The 21,721-nt window shown below is 40.1% G+C and overlaps 1 protein-coding gene across 1 annotated transcript in view; it reads left to right on the top strand.

The window, feature by feature from the left end:
- The window catches only part of WDR70 (WD repeat domain 70), a 283,113-nt gene extending 264,767 nt beyond the window's left edge, over positions 1-18,346 (top strand). The window contains exons 17-18 of the mRNA XM_055554926.1: positions 375-537; positions 18,169-18,346. Of these exons, the coding sequence (XP_055410901.1) occupies positions 375-537; positions 18,169-18,256 (251 nt within the window). The 3' untranslated portion in view covers positions 18,257-18,346. The remainder of the gene's footprint in view (positions 1-374; positions 538-18,168) is intronic.
- The last annotated feature ends 3,375 nt before the right edge of the window (positions 18,347-21,721 follow it).

Below are 21,721 nucleotides of genomic sequence, written 5' to 3'. Positions count from 1 at the left end.
ACATTGCTGTCATTGTGTAAACTGGCAACTAAAGCGTAATAAAAACATGTCTGTATTTTAAAATACTATGGAGAAGTTGAGCTTTGGTGATGTTCCACTTTGGTTGTGATTACCTTAAATGAAAGCAGAAAGGACGATACTCAAGTACTCTTAAGTGTGCTTCAAACCAAAGGCTATAGAAGCCCCAGGATGCTTAAAACCTTGATTCTTTGCTGAATGACAAAAGTCAGGTCAATCTGAACCCCTGACCCTACCCTGTCATTCACTGAACCTGTAGCCTGGGCAGCCAGCAGTGAAGGATTTTCAGCCTTGTCAGATAAGCCCAGACTGTATGCTCACTCTGTTCCTGATTTGTTTTTTTCCCTTTGGAACAGGTCGTGGTGGCCGGGTTGGAACCCATGGAGGCACTCTGTCTTCATACATTGTGAAGAACATCGCTTTGGACAAAACTGACGACAGCAACCCCCGGGAAGCCATTTTGCGGCATGCCAAGGCGGCCGAGGACAACCCGTACTGGGTTTCTCCAGCATACTCCAAGTAAGGAACCAGACTTTTAAAATAGAACATTTCTTATGTTAACAAATTGGGTAGAACATAGCTTTGGGGTTCTAACTTCTCCCTTTCTTTTTTATTCTTAAGCATGAGAAATAGGCCAGGTACTAAAGGTCCAGAAACATATGCATTTGTTTATATCTGAGGACTCTAAACTTCTAAATTTTTAAACTAGGCCACTTCCATCAGAGTTATACCAGTATTCTTGCCTGGAAAATTCCTTGGACAGAGGAGCCTAGCAGGCTCCAGTCTATGAGGTCACAAGAGTCAGACATGACTGAGCACTTACACCAACCCATTGTGGGGGTTCCCTGGTGGCTCAATGGTATAGAATCCACCTGCCACTGTAGGAGACGTGGGTTTGATCCCTGGTGGGGATGATCTCCTGGAGGAGGAAATGGCACCCCACTCCAGTATTCTTGCCTGGGAAGTCCCATGGACAGAGGAGCCTGGTGGGCTACAGCCCATGGGGTTGCAAGAGAGTCAGACACGACTTAGCGACTAAAACAACAACAACACAACAACAAACCAGTTATGTGAAACTCATTCTACCTGTGATTAAAGAAAGAAAGGAAGAAAGAGAAAGAAAATCACTGCCTATATGCGATATCTTACCTGTGAAAGTTGCTCTGTCGTGTCTGACTCTTTGCTACCCCATGTATATACAGTCCATGAAGTTCTCCAGTTCAGAATACTGGAGTGGGTAGCCGTTCCCTTCTCCAAGAAATCTTCCCAACCCAGGGATTGAATCCAGGTCTCCTGCATTGTGGGTGGATTCTTTACCAGCTGAGCCACCAGGGAAGCCCAAGAATACTGGAGTGGGTAGCTTATCCCTTCTCCAGGGGATCTTCCTGACCTAGGAATCGAACCAGGGTCTCTTGCATGGCAGGCAGATTCTTTATCAGCTGAGCTATAGTTAGGGTTAAAAACAGGAGAAGGAAATAGCAACCCACTCCAGTATTCTTGCCGGGGAAATCCCACGGACAGAGGGGCCTGGCATGCTGCAGTCCCTGAGATTGTAAAGAGTCGGACACAACTTAGTGACTGAACAACAAAAAGCAAATGAAGGGGAACAGTTTGTAGGATCCATTATTGAGGATTAACTTTTATTTGTAGAGCTGGTTTGTAAGTAATACTTAACACAGGCAGAGTAGAGCCTGCCAGTTCAGATTCCCTCAGTTAGCTTAACATGGGTGAAGTTGTAGTGGTTAGAAACTGTACAGAGAGTTGATCTGTACTTTTCACTCAACTTGCCCTGATGTCAACACTTTACATGACCATAGTACATATGGTAGATTTAGTCCTAATTTTTTAAGGAATCTCCATAAATAGTCTTTTGAGCTTTGCTTTTTTTTCCACTTAGCAGTATGACCTGGAAATCATTGCCCATCAGTTCATAGAGTTCATTCTCATTCTTTTTCACAGCTGCGTAGTGATCCACTGTGTGGCTATACAGTGATTTATTCCACTGCTCTCCTGTGTGTGTATTTAGATTGTTCCCAGTATTTTGCAATTACTAACATAGTGAACTCCAGGAGTTGGTCAGGGAGACCTGGCGTGCTGCGATTCATGGGGTCGAAAAGAGTCGGACATGACTGAGTGACTGAACTGAATTGGACTGAGGATAGTGAATAAATTTGTGTATGTGTATTTTTGTATTGTTAGAAGTAAATCAGCTTTTTTTGTTGATGTTTTTATGTATTTCTAAAGTTTTCTCTTCAATTATGAGAAAGCTGATATTTATATGCTGGAAAAAATCCATTATAAACCAAGTCAACTTACGTGTTATACTGATATTGAGCCCCTATATGCAGATCATTATGAGCTATGGATACTTTGCCTAAAAGTAAAACACACTGTCTTAGCTTGGGTTCCTTAGAAGCAGACCTTGAGAAAAAGACCCCTGTGAAGATGACTGAAACCAAGAAAGAGTACAACATTAAACAGAGCTCCAAGAAGGGTCATTTTCCTTAGTATCCCACAGGGTGACCCTGGAGACCCTGGTCAAGAGCACAGTAACTGGAGTGCTTCACTCCAGCATCCATTAGTCATTGGTGATGGCTGGAGGTGGAACTGAGGGAGACACTTAAGGTACTTCCAACTCTCTGGGGCTCCAGCAACCTGGGGACAGTCCTCTGACAAAGAGAGAGATGGATGCTACCGCTGTGAGTGAAAGCACCCTGCAGAAAAATGATAAAGTGATTTGAGGGCCCCTGGTGGGGAGCATCATATCCTCTACTATATGTGTTGTAGCAGAGCAGACTTTACTGTATGACATCAGTGGTGGATGTTCGCAACATGTATGAATAACCAGACAACACAGATGGAACATCTCTGAACAGTTAGTTGGATAATATCACAACAGTTAAGAGGGTCATATCAAGGCTGGCCAGCTAAATAGTTTGCATTTAGCCTTCATTTGTATCAAATCTGTGTGCTATAAACTAATATGTGTCAACACATCCTTGGCACTCAGATATGCTTGTGGGTTTATGGATTATGCCTCTGTTGACACTTCTGTTTCTAATGGAATAGTTATTGTCTATTACCATTAGGGATTTTTTATGCTTCAAAAATTTGTTTAGAAGCATACCAAAAATTATCTGAGGAAAGGAAGAGTAAACAGAGCCATAGTTTAAAATTTGCCAAACATAGTTAAGTAACATTTTGATAGTGAACTGCTCCAAACAGATGTACATACGTTTGTACACAGAGTAGATTGTTGCAGTGTCTCCACAAATATTGAAAAAATGTCATTTGCTGATTAATGATTGATACTAGCAACATGAGCTTCCCAGGTGGTGCTAGTGGTAAAGAACCCACCTGGCCAGTCCAGAAGATGTAAAAGTTGTGGGCTTGATCCCTGGGTTGGGAAGATCCCCTGGGCATGGCAACCCACTCCAGTTTCTTGCCTGGAGAATCCCATGAACCGAGCCTGGTGGTCTACAGCCTGTAGGTTGGACAAAGAGTTGGACATAGCTGAAGTGATTTAGCACACATGCATATGTTAAAATCTTCTTTTTTTTTTCCTGTGAACTTTCTGTTTATGTCTTTTGCCCTTTTGTCTATTTGTCTTTATATTAAGGAGCTTAACCCTTTGTGTGTCATGTATTGCAAGTATTTCTACTAGTCAGTTGTCTTTATTTTTATTTGGTTTATGATATTTTCCCCCCAAGTAAAAAAATTTATTAAATGTGGTCAGATTTAGAGGGGTTTGTTGTTGTAGTTGTTTAGTCGCTAAGTCATGCCTGACTTGTTGGTGACCCCCATGGATTGTAGCCCACCAGGCTCCTCTGTCCATGGGATTTCCCAGGCAAGAATATTGGATTGGGTTGCCGTTTCCTTCTCCAGAGGATCTTCCCAACCCAGGGATCAAACCTAGGTCTCCTGCATTGGCAGGCGGATTCTTTACTATTGAGTCACCTGGGAAGCCCCTGAAAAATTATATCACACACAAATAATTTCCAACATTTGTACCTGCTATTTCTTTATCTTATCTAATTGTACTGACTAGTACTGCCAGAACAGTATTAAATAGTAAAACCAATAGTGCACATCCTTTTCTTAAAACTTGTGTAATTGCCCTTTTTGTAGATGAAAAAAAGTCAAATATTGGCAATTTCATATTGTTCAATTTAATGGTATCTCTCCATAAAGTATGACAACTTTTGAAAACACCCACATGCAAGATGTTAGAGAAGATTCAACAAAGATTTATGGAACACCTACAATGTGTCAGATATTGTTCTAAGTTGTGGTTTATGGAGCTTATATTCTGGTAGACAGAGACAGACAATAAATAAATCCATAAATGTTAGATGGTAGCAAGTGCAATGAAGAAAGATAAAATAGGGATAAAGGGGCATAGAGTAATTGGGGAGAGAAAAGGGCACTATTTTCAGATAAAACAATCAGGATAGAACCTCTGCTAAAGTGGTTGTGGACTTGAGTGGAATGAGGGAATGAGCCATGCAGGGATCCAAGGGAAGAGCATCCTAGGTGAAGAAAACACAGTGTGGAGATGAGAGGCATGTTGCTCTGAAATAGATGCTGAGTTTTATTGAATTCCTTTGTCATATCTCTATGAATTTCTACTTGTTGTGTTTTTGTTTTGGTGGGAGGTTTTTCTGGCCACACTGTGTGGTTTATGGGATCTTAGTTCCCCAACCAGGGGACCAGAGATGGAACCCTTGACTTCTGCAGTGGAAGTTCAGAGTCCTAACCACAGGACTACCAGGCAGTTCCCTGTGTACTTCTACTTTGATCAATGAATATGATTCATCATATTACAAAAGTCCTAATAGTGGATCATCCTAGCATCTGTGATATGACCCTCACATGCTTGTGGTTTGTTCTTTGTCAGGTGTTAGGCTGCCTTCCTAAAAACTTCATGTGCTTTCCTTTTCTGTATATACTCTTGAACTGCCTTGTGTACCATGAAATCTATTTGTAAAAATTGGAGAGATGGTGAAACTGTTGAAGTCAGGTGCTTTTGTAGAGGAGAGAGTGAGTAGTAATTCCTTAATCTTTCTCTTGCTTGTCTATCCCCTCATGGGAAGTAGACTCTTTGGATTTTCTGACTTTTCTGAGTCTGCTTGGTAATTAATATCTTCTTGGAAAAAAACACCCTCTTCCAACAACACAAGAGAAGACTCTACACATGGATATCACCAGATGGTCAACACCAAAATCAGATTGATTATATTCTTTGCAGCCAAAGATGGAGAAGCTCTATACAGTCAGCAAAAACAAGACCTGGAGCTGACTGTGGCTCAGATCATGACCTCATTATTGCCAGATTCAGACTTAAATTGAAGAAAGTGGGGAAAACCACTAGACCATTCAGGTATGACCTCAATCAAATCCCTTATGATTATACAGTGGAAGTGAGAAATAGATTTAAGGGACTAGATCTGATAGAGTGCCTGATAAACTATGGACTGAGGTTCGTGACATTGTACAGGAGACAGGGATCAAGACCATCCCCATGGAAAAGAAATGCAAAAAAGCAAAATGGCTGTCTGGGGAGGCCTTACAAATAGCTGTGAAAGGAAGAGAAGCGAAAAGCAGAGGAGAAAAGGACAGATATAGCCGTTTGAATGCAGAGTTCCAAAGAATAGCAAGGAGAGATAAGAAAGCCTTCCTCAGCGATCAATGCAAAGAAATAGAGGAAAACAACAGAATGGGAAAGACTAGAGATCTCTTCAAGAAAATTAGGGAACATTTCATGCAAAGATGGGCTCGATAAAGGACAGAAATGATATGGACCTAACAGAAGCAGAAGATATTAAGAAGAGGTGGCAAGAATACACAGAAGAACTGTACAAAAAAGATCTTCATGACCCAGATAATCACGATGGTATGATCACTGACCTAGAGCCAGACATCCTGGAATGTGAAGTCAAGTGGGCCTTAGAAAGCATCACTACAAACAAAGCTAGTGGGAGTGATGGAATTCCAGTTGAGCTATTCCAAATCTGAAAGATGATGCTGTGAAAGTGCTGCACTCAATATGCCAGCAAATTTGGAAAACTCAGCAGTGGCCACAGGACTGGAAAAGGTCAGTTTTCATTCCAATGCTAAAGAAAGGCAATGCCAAAGAATGCTCAAACTACCGCATAATTGCACTCATCTCACACGCTAGTAAAGTAATGCTCAAAATTCTCCAAGCCAGGCTTCAGCAATACATGAACCATGAACTTCCTGATGTTCAAGCTGGTTTTAGAAAAGGCAGGAGAACCAGAAATCAACTTGCCAACATCCGCTGGATCATGGAAAAAGCAAGAGAGTTCCAGAAAAACATCTATTTCTGCTTTATTGACTATGCCAAAACCTTTGACTGTGTGGATCACAATAAACTGTGGAAAATTCTGAAAGAGATGGGAATACCAGACCACCTGACCTGCCTCTTGAGAAACCTATATGCAGGTCAGGAATCAACAGTTAGAACTGGACATGGAACAACAGACTGGTTCCAAATAGGAAAAGGAGTACATCAAGACTGTACATTGTCACCCTGCTTATTTAACTTCTATGCAGAGTACATCATGAGAAACGCTGGGCTAGAAGAAGCACAAGCTGGAATCAAGATTGCCTGGAGAAATATCAATAACCTCAGATATGCAGATGACAACCACCCTTATGGCAGAAAGTGAAGAGGAACTCAAAAGCCTCTTGATGAAAGTGAAAGAAGAGAGTGAAAAAGTTGGCCTAAAGCTCAACATTCAGAAAAGGAAGATCATGGCATCCGGTCCCATCACTTCATGGGAAATAGATGGGGAAACAGTGGAAACAGTGTCAGACTTTATTTTTCTGGGCTCCAAAATCACTGCAGATGGTGACTGCAGCCATGAAATTAAAAGACGCTTATTCCTTGGAAGGAAAGTTATGACCAACCTAGATAGCATATTCAAAAGCAGAGACATTACTTTGCCAACAAAGGTCCGTCTAGTCAAGGCTATGGTTTTTCCAGTGGTCATGTATGGATATGAGAGTTGGACTGTAAAGAAGGGTTAGTGCCGAATAATTGATGCTTTTGAACTGTGGTGTTGGAGAAGACTCCTGAGAGTCCCTTGGACTGACTGCAAGGAGATCCAACCAGTCCATTCTAAAGGAATCAGCGCTGAGTGTTCTTTGGAAGGAATGATGCTAAAGCTGAAACTCCAGTACTTTGGCCACCTCATGCAAAGAGTTGACTCATTGGAAAAGACTCTGATGCTGGGAGGGATTGGGGGCAGGAGGAAAAGGGGACGACAGAGGATGAGATGGCTGGATGGCATCACCGACTTGATGGATGTGAGTTTGAGTAAACTCTGGGAGTTAGTAATGGACAGGGAGGCCTGGCGTGCTGCGATTCATGGGGTCACAAAGAGTCGGACATGACTGAGCGACTGAGCTGAACTGAACTGGAAAAAAAATTCGTCCACGTTTTCAACTTTCTTATATAGAGTTAATTGAAGCAGAAATTGATTTTGTTCATTGGTTACTCTTACCCAGTGTCATTTTCCTGCGTCTTAGGTGGTTTAGTATTATTTACAATTGAATAATATGCTAGTCTCCTAGCAGTTCTGCAAAATGGGTTGAATAGATACTGTCATATCCTTATCTTACATGTGAGGAGACTAACAATTTACGATTGAAACTAGAATTAGACTTCATTTCTCTTAATCCCTTGTAGGGCTTCCTTTGTAGTTCAGTTGGTAGAGAATCTACCTGCAATGCAGGAGACCTAGGTTTGACCCCTGGGTTGGGAAGATCCCCTGGAAAAGGGTAAGGCTTCCCATTCCAGTATTCTGGCCTGGAGAATTCCATGGACATGTGTAGTCCACAGGGTCACAAAGAGTTGGACCCAACTGAGTGACTTTCATTTTCCCTTTCTCTTGATCCCTAATTTAATGAGCTCTTCAGAGGTCTGTGGTCTCTCTCAATATACACTTTCCTAATGCTACGTTTTGCTCCCATCTCTTTCCTTCCATTCAGTTTTGTCACTTTACGTTTATTGCTTACGAAGTTCATGGTGCTGTCTGTGGCATGTGATTTGTTAGCCTGAATTGCAGTGCAATTTCTCCTGTGCTCACTTGCTAGAGTGTACTATTTTACTGCCAAAGAGCAGAGTGTTTGAAGGGAAGCTAATATTTAAAAGGATCTTTTCATAAAGGTGAGAATGTGTGTCTGATTGTTCTTCTTCAGTGCAATTGATTTGTGTCAGTGATGAAGTGAAGTGGAAATTTACTGTGTCTTGCATTATCCCAGAAAAACACAATTATTGACAGATATTGCACAAATCTGCCTGCTTGCAGATGACATATACTCACCTTTTCTCTCCAGTGATAAGAACAAAGAGCCTTTGAACCCTTTACCTTTATTTTTGAGTACTGAAGTTTCATTCCTGGCACTCGCAATCTAATGGCCCTGAAAGTTTTAAAACACAGCAGGATCACAGAGGACTCTGGTTTAGCTACACATGGGCAGATTCAATTACAGTTTCTTGTCAAAAGATGTTGCTGTAGGGAGGGGAGGGGAGCTGGCTGGGGAGGGGACAGGATAAAGATCCAGAATGCTATTAGCTTGCACATCCCCATGGATAGTTGTGTGTGGGAGTCTGAACCCTGGCCAGTAGCCTGACAGCCTGATAGCTCTGTCAGCCATGGTCACTTTTCTTGCCAGTTCAGTTGCCATTATTGCTGGTTCCGTCAATTTAATTTTCAATGTGCATGTCTCAATTGATACAGAATACATGGATATGTGTGTGAGCATTAATTTTTATATTGTAATATTAATTTTATATTAATATAATTTTATATCAATTAATTGATAAATATATTAATATATCATTGCCATCTATAAAGGATCCACTGAAGTCATGTTGAGTTACTAGGCGATATTTCAAGAGGTCAGTCTTTGAGTGAGTAAAGATTTGTGTCAGGAAGAGACATAAACCCATAGAGAGAAGTGTAACTTTTTTCCCCTGAGTTATGGTTGCCTGACTGATATCACTGAGCACTATATTCCTATGTAAAGGCCAGTGTTTCTCAAAGTGATTTTGTGGACTGTCTGTGTCAGAGTCGAGGGTGGGAGTGGGAAGGTTAATAATGCAGATTTCTAGACTTCACCCCAACTCAGACTGAGAGATTGGGGCTGGGAATCTGCATCTTAAGAAGTTCTCCAGGTGATTATTTTCCCCACTAAAGTCTGGTAATAATTTTTAAAAGTAATTATGTAAAATAAACCACAAGTTATTCACCTTCTAAAACTTCAAATGTATGAAATAGATTATTTTGATTCTAGAAATTCATACTGAAGACAAGTTAGTTACATAGAACATTTCCCCCAGGGTTTTGTTTTTTTTTTTAATAGTAATCTGCTGTGTTGTATTTAATAGTAAATTATTTTATCAGATACATTCTACATATAGCTTTTGAAAATATAAATTGGGGAATAAAGGATGTGGTAATAATGACACTGCTGTTATACCATGCCAGTCATGTTTAAAATTCGTATATTAGTCTTTTAATCCTCACAACAATCCTATGAGGAAGGGGTATTATTTTTCCAATTTGGCATATGAGGAAACATATAACTTGACCAAAGCCATAGAGGTAGCAAGAGGCCGAATTGGGATTTGAACACAGGTGGTCTGGCTCCAAAGCCAAGCTTCCACTTTTGAGTACTACAGCATACTGCTTCTCATCACAAAGCAACTGGTAGTAGTTATTGGAAAAGTTGAATAATAGTGAAGCCGAAAAGATTACCGCGTGTGCCAGCATGGCTAGTGGAAGAATGCTAGCTAGGAATCAGAAGTCCTGGGGTTTAGTTCCTGCTCCAGGCTCACTTAACCTTCATGAGACTCTTTCCCCGTATATGAAGTAAGAGATTAGGCTACACTAATGCCCAGCTTTCATGCATGTTTTCAAATAGAAGTTGTGGCACACCGTTACATACGTTTTATAAACGTGAGCTTAGGGAGGGCGCTGAAGTTACCTGGGCTGCCTCAGGCCTGTGTGCTCTGCAAAGATTTAATCATTCTAACTTGTTTACCCACTTATTGATAGTGGTTTTAGAAGATTCTTTTTGTTTTGTCCTCTATTTTTTCCCCCAGTTTCCACAGGTTTCACATATGTCCCTTTTCCCACTCACCCAGTCTTGGAACTCTCACACAAGCCTTATGAGTTAGTGTATCCTGTTTAATGAGTCTGAGATATGTTTAGGTATTTTCCAAAATATTCTGTCTTCATTTTCTGAAAAAGATAGAACATTCTTTTTCTTGTTTCCTCTCATCTTATGCATCCCTAATGTTTTTTATGTGTAACTGAATTACCTCGCTATATACGTGAAACAACATTGTTAATCAACTATGCTCCAATATAAAATAAATATTTTTAATAAATAAATAATAAAAATTATCTTTGCTTAGCTCTTCACCCAAAAGAAGGGACCATTTCAAGTGGAATCTTTTGGTCAAGCCTTTATTTAATCTTCATAATTCTGCAATTGTGATGACTGGGTCAGGGTTCATCTGTACCGTATTCATTCTAACAGGGTTAACAAGTGTGTCAGATTGTCAAGTCATGGCTATAATTGACTTTGGCTTTGAGGTTTTTGCTTCATAATAAACAATGGGCCTTGAGCCAAAAAAGCTTGTGGTTTACAGTCACATACTGATGACTAAATATTACAAATGATTTCCCCTCATACTCATTCTATTACTCTGGAGCTTGCTTTATGCTTTTTGAATGAATCATATCAGGAGAATATCCGTAACTAAAAAGAATTTGACCTGTCAACTTCCCATTGCAGCCAGAGACACTCTGAGACTTCTCTGTGGCCTGAGCACTTGAGGAGGAGTGTAGAAAGCCTAGGTTAGAGCTTAGTCAGAAGAGACAGCCTTTGAATCTTTGAAAGGGCACTTTGAATCTCTTACATAAACACTATATCCAAAAAAATGCCCTTTTGGAAGATTACAGGGAGAATTTTTATTCATTACTGACTGTTCTACGCAAAATTCCTCTGGATGGAAAAACTGAAGATGCTTTGAGAAGCACTGCTTCAGATGTGGCCCCAAGTTGGAGGCTAAGGTTTTTCTAAGGTGCCTCCTTTTTATCCCAGGAAGGGGGTTTGTTCTTCCTCGTTCCCAAAGTGGAAATGAGGTGGGACTCAGCTTCTGCTGGGCTTCTGTCATTGTTCTATGCACGCTATTGCTGGAAGAAGACTCACTCTGTACAAATAACTTTGAGAATTCAGTTTAAAAAATGTTCCAAGAGGAACATTAATCAGCAAGAAGTTTCAGCTATTCAGAATTTATAGATTTAAGAAAGGCATTTGCTTAAGCTTTTATATTTACTTCATGAAATATTAACTATTAGCAAGTGCAGAATGTTACTGAAGCTAAATCAAAGCAAAAAACCCATCACCCCTCCTCTGATTAGTTTATTTAACTGTTAGCGGTAATAACTATATTGCTGTCTAATCTGCTCTCCTTTTCTTGGTAACTCTGATAAACAAGATGACACATATAGTCAAGTGAAAAATGTTTACTATTTGCCAAATGAGTTAATCACACTGGAAAATAAAATTTTCACATCAGCCTTCTGTAAGTTTATTTTCAGTTAACATTTAGAAAAATGGGTAAGTGTGGACAGTAAACCAGTGAAACAGAGAGTCTGGATAAAGTTGGACACTTCACTACTTCCTAGTGAGGCTTATTAGCTCATCCCCCCTCACCTATTGAGTATATGTGATGCTTGGGCTTAATGGAATGTTCCCCTTACTTCCTTTTTCTTCAGATCAGTCCTTTTATAGCATTTTGTTTGGGGCGCCTGAGGTAAATCTGCTATGAGACTGTAAGTTTGAGTTGACCTGTCTCTTGAGAATTCTAGAGGAGCTGATTAAATAGAAGACGGGAAATGGGTGGTTATAAAATGCCTTCTTGAAGCAGTAGAGTATTTTTCTTGCGCATTGTTTATTTATATAATTTCCCTAGTTGCTGCCATGTCTTCAGTGTCTCTTTGGTATAGTTTTTCTACTTTTTCCTCACGGAAACACCCAAAAGAGTCTGTGTTAAGACCAGTGTATGAATTCCATTTCTTCAAGCTATCCAAAAAAGAATCCACTTTATGTGGCCGGTGACAAGGTTAGAAGGGGCTTAGAGGGTTTTTTGTTGTTTATGTGTGGGTTTCCTATTGGTTTTAAAAGTAGGAATTTCTGGACCAGCTTTTAAGTGTTTTCAAAACATTTTATCTTTTTGCTTGTGTCATTTTGCTCTTGCTTGACACTCTTGATTTATTTTTATAGATGTTTTCTGTGCCAAGGGCAAATTAGGCCATCCCCAGGGAAGAAATCTCCTGGTTATGTTCCTGACTCTGCTGGAAGTTGCCTAATCACCTCTGTTCTTCATTGTCTTGAAAAGTGACTAAAGAAGTCTGTTTTAAATGCCCTAAATTATCCTGAATTGATGTTTTTTTTTTTTTTTTTTTTTGGTCTTCCCTTTGTATGTATTTCCAAAAAATCTCAAAAGAAAAGCTGCTAGAAATAAATTTAAAGATAAAAATTGCTGGCAAGAAAGAATAGCTGCAAGATTTAAAGCTCTAATTCTCTCATTTTGCTTCTATAAAACAGTGGCATTCCCTAGACTGGACAGATACACTCATTGTGCCAAGTCTAGTAATATGTTTTGAAGAACCTGGTCTTTCTTCAGCAAACAACACACAGCTCTCATGGAAGGTGCTGGCCTGTGTGTAAGAATGTTGGTTTTGCGGCGGCAGGATGGATTGGCACGAGGGAAACTTGCTTCTGTGGGCCAGATCTCCCTTCACCTCCCCATCCCATTCTCCTGAGAATTAGAGACTGCTCCTTAAAGGGTGGCCCTGTGAGAATGCAACCTCAGACTTCCTTCACCGAGCCTTCTGTAGCATCACACAGGGCCAGTTTCTCTAGATGTGAGAATACTTTCCTGCAGTTGGAGTAAACTTGTCATGTGTAGCAGTCTGTGTTAAGAACACAGATTCTCTGCTTTCAGAGCCTTTCTTTCCCAAGCACAGGGAGGGAGGGAGCAGCCAGCGGACGCTCCTCCCAGTGTGCTCCACCTGCCAGTGCTGACAAGATAAGCTTAGGAAATTTTATAGCGATTGGAGATTTTTATTGAATCTAATAAAACATTTGGATCTGTGTTTGGTAATCTTTTAGTTTTTTTCTAGAAATATTTACCTGCAAGCAGTCAGAAATTAGAAAACAAAGTCTGGCCTTGCGCCACAGATGGTTTGAAAAGCCCTGCTGCAGGCATGGCCTTGGGTTGGAGGCTCAGGCTTTTCCTAAGGTGCCTCCTTTTTTCCCAGGAAGGGGATTTGTTCTTCCTCATTGCCAAGTTCAGGAGCCTAATCTTTTCCTTTTTTAATTTTGGTAAAATACACATAACATGAAATTGACCATCTGAACTACTTGATGGTATTAAATACATTCACACTGTTGTGCGGCCAGTCCCCAGAACTCGTTTCATCTCGCAGTACTAAGTTCTGTGCCCACTACACAGCAGCTCTTCATTTTAATCTGTTGATACTGTCCTTTGATGTACAGTTTTTAATTTTGGTGCAGTCCAGTTTACCTATTTTTGCTCTTGCCTGTGTTTTTGGTGTCATATCAAAAAATCATGACAAAATCCAATGTCATAAAACTTTCCCCTGTGTTTTCTTCTTAAGGCTTTATCATTTTCGCTCTTAGGTTTAGGTCTTTGGTTGATGCTGAGTTAATTTTTGTACATGGTATAAGGTAAGGGTCCAGTTTCATTGCATATGGATATACAGTTTTCCCAATGTGTTTTTTTGAAAAGAGCCCAGTTTTATACTCAGCTACTATCTACCTGGGCAGCAAAATGAAAAAATGGTAAGCAAACATTGCTGGGAAAATTTGAACACTGGTTTATGCCTTGATTTTGGCAATTTGGGGAAGGGGAACATGGCTATTGAATGCTCAGTGGAACATGAGAGCTCAGTGTCATGATTTGATGTGTACACATAATATGGCTATTTTGCTGACAACATTTTTATTAGTTCAAAAGTGGCATTTAAAATAAATTCATGGAGTTTCACAAATAAGACCTTCCAACCTTCCAAACAAGTTGATACCCCTTGGGTTAAAATACCTGGAGAGGAAAAGAAAACTGTTGCGGTCTGGTCATTGAAAGTGACAGTCTTAGTGACCCTCATATGAAAATTCACTCAGTGAATTTTGCTGAGTTCAATTATAGGGAATGGGAAGGTTATCTCCTTTGAAAAACGAAACTCTTTTTCTTTTGTCTTGGCTTCCAGGAAATTTAGTGCTAAGTTTTATGCTTGGTTGTATATCTTTTCGTCTTTTTGTTCTTGACCTTCTACTTATTTGTTTTGTTTGGATTTTCTTTTTAATTCAGTTTTATTGAGGTATAGTTTATTTACAATAAAATACAGAATGCACCCTTTTCAAATTTTGACAAATGTATACACCTGTAATCACCACTTCAGTCGAGATTATACAATGTCTCCATTCACGCAAAGCGTTCTCCCACGCCTCTTGGCCACCGTTACTGCTTTTCTGCCCCTTGTTAAATAGATCCGTTGATTCTATGCCCTTCAGTGTTTGCCACTAACCTACTAAAAATACTTCTGGAAGTAGGTGGATTATAAGGGGAAAAAAGTGACTACATAAATGAAATAGCCTTTTCAAGCTCTAGGTTTTCTTCCTGTGACCTGTCATTCAGTTTCTTTTTTTGTATCCCAAAAAAGCGACACTACAACTTCATAAGGCTTTTCTCATTGCAGCTAACTCTGATGAGCTATGAAGCATTCCCAGCTATCTTTAGAAGACCCTGTTCTGTTTAATCTCGTAGAAATTAAATAGCTAGTTCTAAGGATTTATTTTTAAACTTCCAGCACATTTTATTACAAAGTAGATAGAAGAGCATTATCTCAACATAAAGGATATTTCACTTAAACACATTTTAACTCACGGTAAAATTCACAGTATTGCCTTCATTTTGTGTGTGTGTGCACATTTTTTGGAATATATTGTTGCAAACATCCTCAGTATACATTGCACCATGAAAGAAAGTAAAAGTGAAAGTTGCTCATTCGTGTCCGACTCTTTGTGAACCCATGGACTGTAGCCTACCAGGCTCCTCTGTCCATGAAATTCTCCAGGCCAGAATACTGGAGTGGGTTGCCATTCCCTCCTCCAAGGGATCTTCCCAACCCAGGGATCAAACCCAGGTCTCCTGCATTGCAGGTGGATTCTTTACTGTCTGACCACCGTGAAAGTGAAGTCGTGTCCAACTCTTTGCAACCCCATGGACTATAGCCTGGGGCTTCTCTGTTCTTGGGATATTCCAAACAGGAGTAATGGAGTAGGTTGCCATTTCCTTCTCCAGGGGATCTTCCTAACCCAGGGATGGAATCCAGGTCTCCCGCTTTGCAGGTGGACGCTTTACCTTCTGAGCCACCAGGGAAGCTCCTGAGCACCATGGATGGTGCTAAATAGAGGAAACCAGGCACAAAATAATGCACACTCTAGGCATCCTACAGAGACAGGATGGACACAGGTGAGGCTGCTCTGTGAGACCAGGAGTCAGGATACGGTGACCCTGGGTGGGGGTTAGTGACTCCAAGGGAATATGAGGGGCTTGGGAGCTAGTCATGCTGTTTCTTCTTCAGGGTGTTGGTTTCATGGCACACAGAGTTTGTGAAAATCCAGAGAACTGTACATGTATGAAATAATGCACTTCTCTGTCTGTATTATACTTGAGTTAATGTTAAAAACACACACTTCATCATCGTCCACCCTGGGCCTTTAGCCCTTTGGGACCCACTAATCAAGTTCAACCTCCACATTTAGTGGAGTAGGAAACCAAGCCCCTGAGAGGGGAAACACCTGTTCCAGGTGACAAAGCAAGTCAGGGGCCAAACTGGGAATGAATCCCCAGCCCGAGGCTTAGCTCGAGGGCTCCTCACCACTCCAGGCTTCCAGAGGATTTTTTTCAGCCAGACAAATTTGTTCCTGTACGGGTTTGTCTATACCCAGAGGATCAACATCTTTGCCAGAAAGATGAAATATGTCATGAGCACCAGTTGCCTTGTTGTAGCCTGTTAGAAAGTCAGTGGCCCTGCTTTCTAGTAACTCAGCAACTCACGACCTGTGAAAGTCTGCAGCTGGTTTTGGAAATGTCAGAGTTACGACTTGTTTATAGATGTCACAACAGTGTCTTGAAGTGACAACAAGAAATGTAACCAACTGGATTGTGTATGGGGACAGTGTGGGCTCTAGGCAGGTGACTGGAAAGATAGGAACTGTGCCTAACTTGTGCATGAGGAATTCTGGTGTATGCCTTGCATCAAAACAGTGTCTGCAGGGAAAGTGGATGGTTTATGCTTCTTCCCCAGGATAATAAAACAGCAGCGAACAGTAATAATAAGGGTTGTTTTTTTCCTTCCAGTTTTATTGATATAATTGACATATAGCACTGTATAAGTTTAAAGTATCATAGTGATATGATTTACATACATCATGAAATGATTACCACAATGTTTAATGAGCATCCATCATCGCATACAGACACACAATTTTTTTTTTTCAGACACACAATTAAATAGAAAAAAAAATTTTTTTCCTTGTGATGAAAACCCTTAGGATTTATCCCCTTAACAACTTTCATATATAGCCTAAGGCAGTTTTAATTCTATTTATATGGGATAAATTGCATCCCTAGTATTTATTTGTCTTCTAACTTGAAGTTTATTCGACCTGAAGTTAATTTGAAGTTTTGAACTTTTAACTTGAAGTTTTCGACTGCCTTCTTCCAATTTCTCCTCCTCCATCCCCACGTCTGATAACCACAAATCTCATCTCTTTTTCTGTGAATTTGTTTGTTTTGAAATATAATTGACCTAAAACACTGTTGGTTTCTGGTACCCTGCACAGTGATTTGATATTTCTATACATATCACAGTGATCATCACGATAAGTCTAGTTACCATCTGTCATCATATAAAGGTATTACATAATTATTGACCCTATTCCCCACTCATTTCATACCAGTGCCTCTTATTTTATAACTGTAAGTTTGTACCTCTTCATCTCCCTCACCTGTTTCTCTCCTCTCTATACCCCCTCCCCTCTGGCAACCACTTGGTTAGTAATACAAGGTTTTAACCCTGTTTCACTTGCTGGATAAAGGGGATTTTGACATTAGTTTACCATTCTGCAATGACCTTCCTATTATGAACTGAACTGTAAATGAAGATGTAAGTTGAAGTACGTCATCTGCAGATAGCATGCTTTAATGTTCCCTCATAATGCAGTAGAGCTGCTTTTAAAAGGAAACCAGCGTTACTGAGAGGGGCATAAATTATGACTGTCTGATATTTTCCTGCAATTATTTTCTGTGTGAACGATGTAAAAAGGAATGACATTGAACCCAGTATGTTTACGAAGCACAACAGGCCCTGATGCAAAGATTGCTTGATGTGCTGCGTGTCAGTATGACACCAGTGATGCTCAGTGGTAGGTCCTACGATGCTGGCTATTTGCATGCATTGATCTGGGTGTTTGGTGGAAGGAATGTCCATTTGTTTTGTTTTTTACTTTTGCTGACATGTGCAAGTTACCATATATGTTATCTGTTATTTTAAACTCATGAGATAAGAAAACTCTTGCCTCAGATTCTACTGTTTGAGTGCACTCTAATCAAGTGCATTTGGACTACTTAAGTCTAGGAACAGCCCACAGAGTTATAAATAAAGACTGTGTAGATTCTTGCTTGGTGACTATAGTTTGGCCTCCCAAACAGTCCTGGTTATTTAGCCCAAGTTTGAGGTGGAGGGTGGTTATGGATGTGTGAGTTTCCACTGAATTTGATACATTTTCATTTTATTTAAGGAAAGGACAACATACATAGTCTGCCACAGAAGGAAAACCTTTGAAAGAATCTGAACATAATTAAATTTCCATTTTCCTTTTCTTTGCCAGAAGCTTAATGATTCTCTAATAATTGAGATGTAATTGATCCCCCAAATGTGCTTCCACTTGATGAAAGTAGCAAAGTCCAATACACACTTGCTGACTAAATTTTTCCTCTCCTTTCTAACTCTCTTTTAGGACTCAGCCCAAAACCATGTTTGCCCAAGTTGAGTCTGATGATGAGGAAACAAAGAACGAGCCAGAATGGAAAAAACGTAAAATTTGAAGAATCTCCTATGAGAGCTGTTTGCATGAGGGGGAGGGATATTGAACAGGTTTGTTTTTTTAAGGAAATAAAAACACATTTTTATGAACAGGTTTTGTCCTTTGCATTATTGAGTCATTCAAAAGGTTGGTAGCTACCCTTCACTAAACTTGTGTTTACATTTTCTTACCTATGACTATTAAACTGTATTATAAGTAAATAAGAAGTAGATTCTTAGCCTATTACCAAGTACTTTCAGTATTTGAAGACTTTATTCAACAGTTATTGGTCTTATACGGATTGTTATAACCTTGGGGGAGGGGAACGTACACTGAGACGTACATCTGTTGTGAGCAATTCTAAGAGCACGGTATGGAAATGCACATCAAAATGGTTAATATCTCTGTATAATTTCACAACAGTTGTTTACATGACTGTAAATAATTAGGCTGAGTTCAAACTGAAAGTTTGAACCATTGCCATACTAGGAAACAATGTGTATCTGATTATCCTAGAACAGCAGAAAGCAGTGAGCAGGAGTTAGGAAGTGGGCTTTGAAATAAGACCAGTGTGGGTTCAAATCCTGGCTCTGCTCTTTACTGTCTGGGTCACTTTAGGAGAGTTATTAAGCTTCTCTCTTCTGGACCAGGGGTCCCCAACCGCCAGGCCACGGACTGGTACGCCTGTCAGATCAGTGGCAGCATTCGATTGGAATAAAGTGCATAGTACATGCAGTATACCTGAATCATCCTGAAACCATCTGCCCCAGTCCCCACCCAGGCCTGGGGAAAAACCGTCTTCCATGAAACTGGTCTCTGGTGCTAAGATGGTTGGGGACCGCTGTTCTAGACTCAGAGGATAATAGTATAACCTTCGAAGGTTTGTCAGAGCATTAGAGAAGACATACGTGTAAAGCATTTAGTATCATGCCTGATATGCAGTAAGTATAACACCAAATACTTGCTCTTTTAAAATAGAGCTAGTGATAAGGACTTAGTCTGGTTTTTATCTGTATTTAGAAATGTTATAGAAGTGCTTTGTAAATTAAAAGCTGTGTAAGTGGAAGACTTTAAAAATCATTCTGAGAGATATTTGTACTTTTGTGATTAGAAAGCTAAATAAAAAAATTGGCAGTTTGTCCAAAGTAATAATGAGTCAATAGAATAAAATCTGGATTCATTCTCAAGCATGAAAAGGTCCACTTGTATTGTGAGTAACAATAAGGAAATCATCTCTGTGCTAAATTTGCCTTCTCTCCCCTAATTTCCCATCAACCCAGAGTAGTTTTTGCCTGTCAGATCATCTCCACTAGACAATTCAGATTCTTTAGTGCTTTTGCCTTCTGCTCTCCTCCTCTCTTCTGTCCCAGTGAACGAAATAGTTATGAAAGTGAATGATGACCCAGAATGTGTATCAGAATGCTCCAGGTTCTGTGAGCTTCGCATACCACCTTTCCCCACACCTTTTCCTTGAACAACCCTTCAAACTCATACAGATTTTTTTTCCCCCTATAGTTCTGAGGTGGCAATGGGCATTTTTAAATTCTAAAAACCTTCAATCTTGTAAGCTATTTTCTGTCCTTTTCTTCTCCCATCCCCATCTTCATCCCATTCCCCTTCCCTGTCACTTAGCTTAATAGGTAATAAGAGTAAGAACTAACATTTGCTGAGTGCCTACTCTCCAATGACTACTATTTTTTAAATTAATTTTTATTGGAGTATAGTTGCTTTGCAATGCTGTTAGTTTCTTCTTGTTCAATCACTCAGTCGTGTCCAACTCTACGACCCCTGGACTGTAGCATGCCAAGCTTCCCTGCCCTTCACTATCTCCTGGAATTTTCTCAAACTCATGTCTGTTGTGTCAGTGGTGCCATCCAACCATCTCATCTTCTGTCACCCTCTTCTCCTGCCCTCAGTCTTTCTAAGGATCAGGGTCTTTTTAATTGAGTTGGCTCTTCGCATGAGGTGGCCAAAGCATTGGAGCTTTAGTTTCAGCATCAGTCCTTCCAATGAATAATCGGGTTAATTTCCTTTAGGATTGACTTGTTTGATCTCCTTGCTGTCCAAGGGACTCTTTAAGAGCCTTCTTCAGCACCACAACTCAAAAGCATCCAATTCTTTGGCACTCAGCCCTTTTTATGGTTCAACTCTCACATCTGTACATGACTACTGGAAAAACCACAACTTTGTCATAGCTTTTCTTCCAAGGGACAAGCATCTTTTAATTTTGTGACTGCAGTCACTGGAGTGATTTTGGAGCCCAAGAAAAGGAAATCTGTCACTGTTTCCACTTTTTTCCCATCTATTTGCTGTGAAGTGATAGGACTGGATGCCATGATCTTAGTTTTTTGATTATTGAGCTTAAAGTCAGATTTTTCACTCTTCTCTTTCACCTTCATCAAGAGGCTTTTTAGTTCCTCTTCACTTTCTGCCATTAGGGTGGCATCATCTGCCTATGTGAGGTTGTTGATATTTCTCCCAGCAATCTTAAATCCAGCTTGTGATTCATCCAGCCTGGCATTTTTGCATGATGTACTCTGCATATAAGTTAAATAAGCAGGGTGACAGTATACAGCCTTGATGTACTTCTTTCCCAATTTTGAATCAATCGTTATTCCATGTTTGGTTCTAACTGTTGCTTCTTGACCTGCATACAGGTTTGGCAGGAGACAGGTCAGGTGATCTGGTATTCCCATCACTTTAGGAATTTTCCACAGTTTGTTGTGGTTCTTCTGCACAGCAAAGTGAATCAGCTATCTGATGACTCCTATCCTAAACTCTACCTACATTAGCTCATTTAATCCTCATAAAAACCCCACGAGTAGGTAAAATAACTAAACCCATTTTACAGATGAGACAAAAGAAATCCAGAACATCAAATAATCTGGCTAAGATTACATTTAGGGAGGACTGTATGGAGACACCCAAGATCCCTAAACGTCAGTAATTAACAAATTACTGCTCTAAATTTTCTATTCTTATTGAAATGCACTTCATCTAAAATCAATTACAGAGCACTGTTTTGTTCCAGCTGCTTAGGATTTGTAAATTTATTGCTTCTTGGATAAAATTTACTGAAATCATGTCAGATTTTTTCCCGTCTTCACATAAACATTGCACCATATGGAAGTATTCGTCTTGCCGGGAGGGCTGGAGTGAGAAAAAAAACTTGATCATAGTGGTCTTGGCGGAGTCTGCTATGATGTAAGGGAAGGGGAAACTGTGCAAATTTAGCACTAAGTTGGTTTTTCTCATTATTACCCAGAGCACAAGTGGCCCTTCTCGTGCTTGAGATGCTCCATCTCACTCGGGGGACTTTTGTAAAAAAAATTATTTTTTCCACACAAGATTATTGAAATACGCATAAGAATTTTCAGTCTCAGTTTTGGCGAGGAAGGACCTGGGAGCCAGGACTGGACACAGAGGGGGTGCTCATTTCATCCATTGTTTCAGTGCCCGGATGGTGACCCCACAGGCCTCAGCCCCT

This window comes from Bubalus kerabau, chromosome 18 (assembly GCF_029407905.1).
Source record: "Bubalus kerabau isolate K-KA32 ecotype Philippines breed swamp buffalo chromosome 18, PCC_UOA_SB_1v2, whole genome shotgun sequence".
Lineage (NCBI taxonomy): Eukaryota > Metazoa > Chordata > Mammalia > Artiodactyla > Bovidae > Bubalus > Bubalus kerabau.
The sequence above is the reverse complement of the archived record's forward strand: the minus strand, read 5'-3'. Positions and strand labels throughout refer to the sequence as shown.